At 45.7% G+C, this 11,669-nt stretch overlaps 1 protein-coding gene across 1 annotated transcript; it reads right to left on the reverse strand.

Annotated features, from left to right (window-relative positions):
* Positions 1 to 1,310: 1,310 nt before the first annotated feature.
* Positions 1,311 to 11,669, reverse strand: LOC132250901 (glycine N-acyltransferase-like protein 3). Its single transcript, XM_059728834.1, has 5 exons — positions 11,592 to 11,669; positions 8,508 to 8,615; positions 6,642 to 6,768; positions 5,798 to 5,924; positions 1,311 to 5,188 (listed from the first exon to the last, which is right to left on the reverse strand). Exons 1-5 carry the CDS (start codon positions 11,667 to 11,669, stop codon positions 4,762 to 4,764), a joined length of 867 nt encoding a protein of 288 aa, XP_059584817.1. The 3' UTR covers positions 1,311 to 4,761.

Raw genomic sequence — 11,669 nt, forward strand, 5'->3', positions numbered from 1 at the left:
ACCATTTCACTAGTTTATCAAGGTCACCCTAAATCCAAATCCTACCCTCCAAAATGTCTGCAGCTCCACCCAGTTTGGTGTCATCTACAAATATGTTGGACACAGTAATCTGTGTCCAAAAAAACTACACAGTACCCTAGATCTGGGCCCACCAGTGCAGAACAGAGAGGAAGAATCACTTCCCTCGGTCTGCTGGCAATGTTCCTACTAATGCAGCCCAGTATGTCGTTAGCCTTCTTCATAACAAGGGCACACTGTAGACTCATATGCAGCTTACTGTGTCTAAGATTGCCAAAAAGGTCCTGATCAAAGATGGGCTGTAGTCATCTTTCCAAAAACCAAAAAGTCCCAACTTTATGGTAGCATTCCTCCTCCTACTAGAAATCCCTTCTCCCATCCTTACCTGCTGATGCTCAGCAAATTTACAGTGAAAAAATATTGTCATTGCAGCCAAGGCAAACTCCCAACCACACTCCCCTGTTAGCTGGCCTGGTACCACTCACTGTTCTCAAGCTGGCTTTCTTTGATTCCAGCCTATGCTTTGGGAAAATCTGGAGAGAAAGACTTTTAAAAGGATGTGAATAAATCTAATATTATGAAAATATTTCTTGATATATTCATTACATCAAGCTAATATTTACACTTCCTGGCTCTTTTAAGCTATATACATTTATCTTTATATTTTAAATAATATTTTTGGTCAAGTAAAATCTTAGAAGTAATGCATTTATCGTAACAACTAGGCTAAGGACAGAAGTTACATGTAAACTGGTTTAAGTCATCAGAAACTGGTTTAAATCTGTAACAGAACAGAAGTTTAGTGCACATAAGCCAGTTCCAAAGTGGCTAAAACTAGTTTAAGATAAACCTGGTTGAATATAGTATTGGACTTAACTGATCTGGGTCAAACTGGTTTATGAAACTTCTGTCCCAGACCCCTTCCTGGATCAAGTTAAATCACAGTCCCCCAGCATCCTAGCATGCTTTCCAGCCCTGGGCTGGGCTGGGTGGTCTGCTCCAGCAGAGAAGGGTTGGGGAGGGGAAAAGGCAGAGACTGCCCCCCGCCAGGCAAACCCCAGCTCTAGTGTGGTTAAACTCCACCTTCCCCCACAGAGCTGCCCTGCCCTGCCCTGCCCTGCCAAACTTACTGATGGCTGTGACTGTGGACTAGACATCCCAGAGGCACTTGGAAGCAGGAAGAGTAAGTGATGAGCAACCCTGCAGAGTCCCACTGCTGTGATTGTGGACTGCAAATCCCAGACACCTTGGGGGCAGCAGGAAGAGGAAGTGAACACACAGCCAGAGAGCCATGCGCTAGTACTTGGTTTAATGACCTAGTGCTCTGCATATTACTTCTAACCTGAGGCACTGCAGGCATGTGGCTGCATTTTCCTGAATCAAAAGTAAATGTCTGCTCACTTGTTAGTCAGTTTAATCTCTGCAGTTTAGACTAACCTGCAAAGACTGAATCAATTCAGCTTTGGGCTTTTTGATGGGGTGTACTTAGCTCTAGGGTTCGGTATTTGACCAGTCAAATAAAGTTCAGTCAATTCACCAGTCAAATATTGGTCAAAAATTGTAAAAACAATTATCAATACGTCCAAATAATACACAGAAAAAGCACAAATTTTCCATTAAGAAATGTGTAAAAAAAATTCATATTTCTGTCAAAAAAACTCCAAAATTGTAGTTTTTCTTGTAGAAATGCTAGAATCCTTGACCAGTCAAAAAATATGCAGTCACTTAACCAGTCATTGAAAATATTTGTCCAGTCAATTGACTGGTTTGCTAACCCTAGTAACAACAAAGATTCTGGATCACTACATATAAAGTGATACGTTCTGAAAGTGTGGATTATAATGAACACAGGCAGCTTACGTACCTGTTACAGGATTTTTTTGTAAGCGATCCTTTAAAATTTCAAAAAACTTGTCTAATATAACAGGACCTCTCTTTATCTTGGATATATATATACTTGACTCCATTAACATGATATCTGAATACTTCTCAGTCCTAATATGCTTACCTAATCTGGTACAAAAGGGTCTGTTTTACAGAATGGAAACCAAGGCATTATTAGAGAGACTTAGGGCAAGATCTTCCAGTACATTTAAATATGGGATTCTTATTAACTTAGGCACCTCAGTGGGTGTTATGTGCCTAAATACATCAGAGCTTAAGTGATTCATCCAGAAAGATTGCTGTTGAAGCAGCTCTCCCACATCCCAGCTTCACACCCTCTCCACTGAATCTTCCTTTCCATTACAATTGTTTGGTATATTCCATATTATTTCATATGCCAACCTACTATATAGCTAGGTTTAGACTAATATAGAGTGCTCATAGACAGAGTGGTATGGGCTCAGCTAAACTGGGGCAACATCGTGCTTTTTGTAATACCCAAGCAACTTTGGGCCAGATCCTATTCAGTGCCTAATTAGACGCCTAAGGGTGACCTTTTCTTGCTCAAATCCCCAAAGAAGCATTAACTCACCTGCTTTTGTAGCATATCATCACATTAGTTTTAAGATGAAATCACAGGAAACAGCAAGAAAGAAAATGATCTGCCCACTTTTAGTATAAACCGTTCTCCAGAAATATAAGCAGGGATCAGCTTAGATCTCAGGAAGGCGCCTAATAGGTGGAGTGGGATGTGGCCTTTTAAATATAAGCCCGCTCTTCATCTGGGCCAAATTCAAGGAATTTAGGTAACCTAGTAATTTTTAGTAGGAATTTATGAGGGTTTCCTCGGTTATCCTATGTGTGTCCTACTTGTATTTTCAGTATCTATGCAGAGGCTTATAATAGAACTTTACCCTCATACACACCTAATTTACCACTTCTCCTGCCAATTGCTGCTGATTGAGAATTTTTTAAATCCTTGCAGTCTTATGAAAGACCCAGTTTTGAACTCTACACACACAGTAATTTCTCCCACTGGCCTCATGCCCAGTGGCTATTCTACCATGTTAAAATATTTTCATTCTATAGAAAGATGATTCGGTTCTTCTATGCATATTCTTACATTTATAAGCAGGTTTCCTCCTATGAATCAGAATCCCCGGAAATGCAATAAAATGGGGGAAATGTGGCAGGTGGCACATAGAAAAAAACAATATTGCAGAACAATGCAGAATTTTGATCAAATGCAGCAGGTCAAATCTCTGCTCTTGCAGTGTAATGAGACCCATTAAGCACAGGACTGAATAGAAATTAGACCCTAATGCGTATGGCACAGCACAGGTAAGGTACTGTGAGACCAGACAGAAGTGCGATTGCAAAAATTATCCTGGGTGTATTCACGTAGGGAGTTTTCTCATATGAAGCATCTTTTAAAGGAGGATCTATGCTATCTTACTGCCTGAGGAGAATTTATTTAAATGTAACAGCTTCTGAAAGAATCATAATCCCTTCCTTTAAGATCATAGCTGTGAAACCTTTGAAACACCTGAGATCTAGTTCTTTTGCATATGGTTGAGCATATTTTTTATCCTTGTATCGTTCTTTGGGCATGTAGATGAGCAGATCTGTCCGCAAATGCACAAAGGCTGATATAGTTACCTTTCCAGTATTCCAGTGTATTGCTGCTAAATATGTTTACTGCTAGTAGGGCTGACACATGTGAGTTCAAGTTCTCCGACAGTAGGATTGGCACATACGAGTTTCAGTTCTTAGGTTCTGTGAACAACTCTTACAACCTTTCTTAATAAAAGAGGTAGAACTATTTTATCACTTGGTTGCTACCAAACATGAAATTACAGTAATGATTGCAAAACCGCTATGCAGTCAAAAGAAGCTATGAAAAGAATCAACAGACAAGCAACATAGTGACTTCCCAGATAAGAATATTGAGTACAGCCTTGAAAGAAACTGGACGGAGCTGTTAACTTCAAGGATTCTGCTTCCAAAGATTTGCAAACCATTGATTTGCATTGTATGGTTACAATTGGAATTACTGGGACAAATTACTGCAGGCAATTAATTTGTTCTGATTACTCAGAAGCAGGCAGTGGGATGTAGGGAGGGAATGGAGATACCAGGGGCTGTGCAGATAAGTGTAACAGGGCAAAAGCTGATATAGAAACAATCTAGAGGCAAAGTCTATAGCAATTTACTGCTTCTAGGATCCCCATGTGGAAGGTGGGTGCACTAGATATGCACGTTGTTTATTTTACTGTCTAAGAAAAGTTTCCTTTAAAATGCTTTTATTCTAAATAAATGATACTTTGTTTTAAGGAGGCTGCTTGGTCACTGATTACTTCTGTCAGCCCCAGAAGGAACAGAATGGTGGTCTGGGCATATATCAGACTTGCTGATGTAAAACAGGGGTGATATGCAGGGGATTGTAATCCAAGGCCTGGTACAAAAAGAATCAAAAGGGGTGAACTCAGGGGACAGAGAAGGGGACAGAGCTAGCGTTGACCCCAGAATTGTGACAATGAATATACAACACAGATAGGAAAACTAGAGGAATCATTTTTCAGTCAGAGGAAATGCATGTATGGTTGAATTGCAGTGGCAAAACAGTAGCCCTAAATCCATTCTTATCTGTGTTTGATTTGATGAATTATCAAGTCCTGAATAGTTATTTGGATATATCAGTTTCATAGGTTTTTATGGCCAGAAAAAGAATCATGTAAGGTGATCTCCCATATAAGAGAGACCATTGAATTTCACTAGTAAGCCCTGTAAAGGAGCAGGTGAGTGAGTGTTATAAAACTCAGTCATTTGTACCTCTAACTCAGGTCTTGTAACTGAGGACTATAGGTGAGGTATAGCTAAGAAACACAAAGGAGTGTGGATGACTCTGAAAAACTGGCAGGGAAGAAACTGAGCATTCATACTTTTCAGCAATGCTATAGAAGGTACATTCTTCTCCAGGACATTACCTTGAGCTGGAAAGCCCTGGCTATGTAACTTCTTAGCTAATATGGTAGCAACAAGCCGGTTATAACCTTTTCTGCGGTATTCTGGAAGGGTATAACCATGAATCATGGTGGCAAACTGGTCAGTTAGACCCCAAGAGATGGGCTGTCCATTGTCATCCAAGACACAGATGCTGGGGAAGCAGCAAATGAGGTTAGCAAGGTACCTCCGGCATTGCTCAGTGCCTCCCCGTGACCAGGTTTCACTGAGCAGGCTGGCATGGGAGATGTCCAGGTAAGCCAGTCTTGGTGCTGGGTCCATCCTGGGAAAAGTACAGGAAAGCAATTAGACACATTATTGGAAAAAAGGGGCATCGGTAGCTACTGAGCATTGGAGTTTTAAGCCTCTGAACCAGAACTTCCTAGACCTTAAATGCTGGAGGCTGCTAGTGAGGGGAACAGGGGGGAAAGTCCTGGTCATACCCAGTTCAGTCTCCCTTTCAGTATCCACTCCACAACTGACAGACATGGGATACAGGACAAGATGGACCTGTGGTCTGAATCAGTCAAAGGCAATTATATGCTTATGTTACTTAAAGGCATTAGGAAGTTATAAACCTACAGTTCTGAGAGCAAAGGCAATTTCAAGCCATTGTTCTCAATATGAATGGGAAAGATGAAAAGAGAACAGACTTCTGGAACTCATGCATGTGACAAGAGAAGAGAAAGAGGAATGATATTTAATCTGGAAGATACAATAGCAGAAGAGTGATATAGGTCAATAAAAAGACTGGAAGATGGATAAGAAAATAGAACTTTTACACCTCCAGCCCTCCAACTGTGTTAGTTTTCATGTAGCATTTGGTTTAATGACCTAGTAGTCTGCATATTACTATTTCAATAGCAGCATGGAAGGATGCAATTGGACATACTGAAGTCTGACGTCCGGCAGTGTGTCAGGGTCTGGGTGGATAACCATCTGGAAGGAGGATACTTTCACATCAACCTGATTAGACCTAGCAACAGCTTTGGATGTTTCATATATTCCTGCCTGGAGCCCTGTGTGTACAAAGAGAAATATGGGACATCAAGGCTTGAATTCATTTGTTCATCTGACGTCTTTAAAGGTCTCGGTGTTATTCAAAATGTCTGCCCCCTTCTACACCTTCTTCTTGACTTCATGGATATCAAGGCCAAAAAGGGCCATCACAGCATCTACCTAGGATTTCCTGCCCAGTGCATGTCAGACCCTCACACAGTAATTATATCTCTAGCTCTTGCCTCCTATTGAGTTATAGTATGTTTTTAGAAAGACATCGAGTCTTGATTGTAAGATTTAAATGGGCAGAGTATCCACCTGACCCCTAGCTAAGTTAAACATTTGCACATCATTTCTCCTCCGAACTTGTCGAGCTTCAGCTTCCAACCCCTGGGTCTCATTATGTCTTTATTTACTGGATTAAAGAGCCATCTACTACTGTCATGTGACATGTTAGTTAGCCAAACAGTCTCTAGGGATCTGTGGCTTTAACTGAGAACAGACTATGAAAAAAATAAACATCTCATGAAACAAGGATTTGGACCCATATAACTGAAAGCTGAATTTGACCAAATGACAGAGAAACCTACAGGAGGCATGAAATGCAAAAGCCAGGACGGTTGTGCCTGACTCACTTCTTTCCTGCATCCTGCTTTTCACATCTTTACAAGGAATCCTTATCCCAAATGCAGTGTCAGGGTCTATTTTCCCTTAGAATGTGTTACATCAGTTTATACCCTGTAGCTGAAAGATCTGTCCCCAGTCGATGGTGTCTCTCTCTTCTAGTAGCTCCCGGTAAGCCTGTAAGTCTTTGTAGAAAACTGCATATGCATTGGTGTAATGGTCACGGTCATCCACCTCCTTCTGGATAGAAGAATAGATTAAATTGCTAAGAAACATTCTTCCTTTACCTTTTATCTAATAAATCAAAGCTCAGAGATATCCCAACCAAAGATCCAATAATCAGATCTTCAAGGCTTCTCAAATTAAAACATTCTTTTGGGGGATTTTTATGGTGGAAAGTAATTAAGTAATTCCACAGTGAATGTCAAGATCAGGTAGAAAAACTGAGATATTCATTGCTATTCGTATCCCTGCAACAGCTTATAGTTGTGTAGGACGAAAGACCTCACCTTTCCAAGGTGACCACCTAACCTGAATCCAGTGGCAGCTTCTTAAGACTCCTGGATATTGGAGTACTCTGGGTGCATTTTGCTGCCAGCTGCTTCTGGTCCCTTTCTCTGTCTTGTAGAGATGGGCCCAAACCAGCCCTGGCATAAACAAGAGTCCGCTGATGTTACTGGGCATCACATCTACTTCCAGCAAAGATTAATTTAACCTGCTACATTTATCTCTGCAAGTCCCACTAATGAGAAACACATGGGTTCCCAGGACTGAGCCAAGGACATGTCTACAGCACAAAGTTACCATGGCAGGAGGGAGCATGCTCAGAACACACTGTGCTGCTCATAGGTGGCAGAAGGGGGGAGCTAACAGGGATTAGCCCCCCAAACATGGGGCAGCAGTACGGCCCCGTGAGCTTCTGGCAGCTGCAGGAGACATGGGGAGGGGCACGCACACAGCAATGAGAGAGGGAGTGGGGCTGGGGCTAGGGCAAGCACTGCACAGCCGGGGTGGGGTGAGGCAGGGCATGGGACACAGCTACGAGCTGTGGGGGCACAGTCCCACGGGGTATGGGGGGCATGTCTCTGCTGCTATGTGTACCCCAGGAGGCAGTGGAGCGTGTGCCCCCAGATCTGCACAGGGAAGGGCAGGCTACCACTGCAGGCTGGGACTGGGGTTGCACCACTCTTCCCAGCGGGGTGGGGGATGGGGGGACTGGGCTCGGCTGTGCTTGGGGCAGGTGGCAGTGGCGCTGGGATGGGGGCTATGGGTGGAGGAGGCTGCAGCCACCCCAAATTCACAGTAGCCCCCCAAACCCTCCTCCCAGCACTGCCGCTGCCTGCCCCAAGTGCAGCATGGCCTAACCCCGCACTGGGAAGAGCGCGGCACAGCCCCGGCCCCAGCCCAGTGGCAGCCTGCCCTGCCCCATGCGCAGATCCAGGGCACATGCCCTCCCAGGGTGCCTGCAGCAGCAGGAGCCGCCACCCCCTCCCCATGCCCCCACGGCTTGCAGCTTCATCCCATGCGCTGCCCTGGCTGTGCATGCCTTCCCCCCACTTCCCCCACACTTACCTGTTGTGGGGGCATGTGCGTGCATGCATGCGCACGATCAGCCCCCCCAAATAATTTTTTCTCCCTACACCTATGGTGCTGCTGCACACCAGCCACTCCCCTGAACCAGAAGCAGTGTAGTCATTTTCACAAAACTGCAGGTGAGCTAATTTACACAACTTCTGGTTCAAGTAGCAACACGCACCGATCATTGTTGCATGTTGAAGCATGCTGCTGACTGCCATGGTAAGCTTGTGGTGTAGCCATACTCCACAAAGTGTTAGAGAGTGCAGGTTTTGCTCTGTACTTCTTCCTCAGGGTCGTATGCCCACGCAACTCTTCCAAGATGCTAATAGAAGAGACGGTCACAACAAGATCCACATCTTGTAAGCGTCTCTGGAACTTGGACTAAAACCAGTTGGATCTACCTCCCTCTGTCGCCGGGTAATGACAGCTTTGAAATCTGGCCATGAATCCACCACCACTTCCTTCCTGAAGGGATTCCCTCGGTTTATGTTCATCACAGCTCCATAAACCTGCCAGATAAGAGCCAAAGATAAAGGGACCAGTTTGAGGCTTGCCCTTGGACACCCAGCACATACAGCCATCCAGAGCGGCAGAATAAGACTCTGAAACAAACTCTAGGCTGCAGCCAGATGTGCAGGCATGTCCAGTTTGTGGTGCCACACTTACATGCAAACTTGCATGCACAGTGACCACTGGGTTACACTACTATCAGATGATAGCTTCCCTGACTTGCATAACTAGTCCTACGCTAGTTGTGGGGGAGGTCCTGTTCTTAAGGAATGTCAATTTGGGTTTCTAAACGTTACCAGATGGACAACTCTGGAGACTGAAACTTTACATTTTGTGTGGCTCCACAAACAGCACACCTGGAACGTTAAAACGTGCCCTGCACTGGAAAATTGCAGCAGAGGGGCAAATTTTCTACTGGGGAATCCCGGTAGCAAAAACAAATGGCACAAAAAAACCAGCACATGTACACTCCTCTCACGAGCATCAGCAGACATGGAGGTTTGGTCCTCCTGCGAGATGCTGTGGCTACTGGCCAAAGCATCTCCACTCCTTTAGTTGTCCCCTGGCTCCTCCAGCAGGCCGGGAGGCAGGAGAAGTGGGGAAAGGGCAATTTCCCTGAAACAGGGCGATTTGCCCTACACCAAAGTGCACATGCAAGAGCATACACTGCAGCACAAATTTGTGCTGCTACTATTTTTGCCACTGCAAGTGCACACCCCTGCATGTGAGGATGCACCCGTACTCTCTGTTGATCATCCATAAAAAGGAAAAGCCCAACCTATATACACTAACCACTGGGTCATACCCAGTACTATCAGATGATAGCTTCCCTGACTAACATAACTAGTCCTATGCTAGTTGTGGGGGAGGGGAGGTCCTGTTCTTAAGGAATATGAATTTGGGGTTCTAAAAGTTACCAGATGGACAACTCTGGAGACTGAAACATGATATTCACCCGCAGGACAAAAACTGTATAACGCCCAGAGGGGTGGTTAGCCATCTTAGTCTTAAGTCAGGCAGAAGGCAGAGCAGGCTGGCACCTTAGGGCACGTCCAGATGAGCGCGCACATGCATTTCCCTGGGGACAAACAGCAGTGGCACATAGTTGTGCTGCTGTCACTTGTCCCTGGGGAATGCCAATGCAGGCACGCTCTGGCACACAGCAAGTTACCCTGGGTGGGGTAGGGGAGGCTGGAGCCAGCACCTGAGCTGGCCCCTGCAGTCTTACCTGAGGTCCTAGGGGCATACTGCAGCTCCAGCACTGGTGATCCAGGCACATGGAGCCTGGCCGGCAGCTAGACTGTGGCTCCAGCCAGTCACGCTCTGGTTTTGGGTGGCATATGCTGCTGCCATGTGCACAGCCTTGCATTTTTTTTACGTGGGTTTTTTTTTACACCAGGATGTCCTGGCATAAAAAACCCCCACTGTGCTGCAAATTAACAGTGCAGCAAATACCTGCATGTGCAGCGTGTGTGGTTTGCAGTGCTTGTCCGGACACACCCTTACAGACTAACTCATTCAGAGATCCTAAGCTTTCATGGGCAATGTCCTACTTTATCAGATGCTATAAATGGACTTGCAGAGAGCAGGGGTACTATATAAAAAGGAATAAAATCATTTAAATACAAGGAGATGGGGAGCAAAGGGACAGAGAGGCTGAGAGAGGAGAAGGTAAGTTGAAGAAATCAAAAGTAGTAAACAAAGCAATTCATCCATTGACAGACATAGGGGTTATAAAAATAGTCCAGGTCATGTGAATCTGAGCTCTTAATCCAGACATAAGAGTTATAAAAACTAGTCTAGGTGATAGGATAAGAATCCAGAGCAGGGCTTCCCAAACTTTTCTTCAGCATGACCCCATTTATGGCCCCATTTCCTCAGCATGGCCCCTCACTCCCAACCCACAGCTCCACGCCCACGACCCCATCCACTGATGTTGTGACTCCATTTGGGGTTGTGACCCACAGTTTGGGAACCACTGATCTGGAGTCTCTTTGGAGAACATAATTAACACAACCCACAATCATCATTGTGGATGATTTCTTGTTCCACAATTTCCCATTTGGGATGGAGTTTACACATAGGTGACGTGTGCCTCCTGAGGCTGGGGAGGCACGGCGATGGCAAGCCAAGTGAGGACCATCTGCAGGCGGCCATGGTGGTGTCAGTGGTGGGGGGGTGTCCCCCCACAGCCAATCGGCCGGTGGCATGCCCGGAAGTGCCAGTAGCACTTCTCGGAGTGGGGAGCACCAGCAGTCTGCCTGCCCCCCCGCCCATCACTTTAGCCAAGAGTGCTCGCTCTCAGGAGGTGCACATGCACCCCCTGTGAATGCTCTATGTGTCACCTATGGTTTTAGAAGTTTTGTTGTTTAAGAACAGTTACTGTGAGGTCAGTGATGGAATATCTGGGGAGGTTAACATGAACGCCGCATGCCCCTGGAGGCTGGGGGGGCATGACAACTGCCCGCAGGCAGCGGTGACGGTGGGGGTGTGCCGGCAGTGAGCTCCCGCAGGCAGCCACGGCAGTGTCAGCAGCAGGGGTCGGCCCACCAGGGAGCTCACACAGGCAGCCACAGGGGTGTCAGCAGTGGGGGGGCTGGGGTGGCAAGCACTGACTAGAGGTCAGTGACCACCCACAGAGGCCACCGGCAGTGGCGGTGGCAGCCAGCGGCGATTGGGGACTGCCTGCAGACACCGCCAGTGGTGTTGGCAGCAAGAGGGGGGTGGCGAGCGGCAGTTTTTTGCAGGGGTGCACTGCCAAGCTCAGGGGGTGCGCATGCACCCCCTATGCATCACCAATGGAGGTTAAAGTGTTCGGCCACTGGATTTTGTATCTTTCTGGATTTGAAGCCAAATCAGTATAAAAGGAGCAGTAATTGCAAAGAAGTTTCACCCCACCCGGCTTCCATCTTGCATAGCATTCTGATTCCCCAAACGAAATGGCACAGAAAAGGTGCAGATTAGATCTGTGTTACCTTCAGGGATTCAGGGAAGCTCCACATTAATATTTTTTCCAATAGCTGTAGCTTTGTGGAACATTTCAGTACTTGCAT

This window comes from Alligator mississippiensis, chromosome 1, assembly GCF_030867095.1.
Source record: "Alligator mississippiensis isolate rAllMis1 chromosome 1, rAllMis1, whole genome shotgun sequence".
In the NCBI taxonomy this organism is placed as follows: domain Eukaryota; kingdom Metazoa; phylum Chordata; order Crocodylia; family Alligatoridae; genus Alligator; species Alligator mississippiensis.

Excerpts from the sequence above, each read along its gene's own strand:
- LOC132250901 (XM_059728834.1), bottom strand. The coding sequence starts at position 11,669 with ATGCAAGTACTGAAATGTTCCACAAAGCTACAGCTATTGGAAAAAATA. Across the intron at positions 8,616-11,591 it reads GCTTCCCTGAATCCCTGAAG|GTTTATGGAGCTGTGATGAA; the intron begins GTAACACAGATC and ends CTTATCTGGCAG. Across the intron at positions 5,189-5,797 it reads CTGCCGGACGTCAGACTTCA|GATGGACCCAGCACCAAGAC; the intron begins GTATGTCCAATT and ends TACTTTTCCCAG.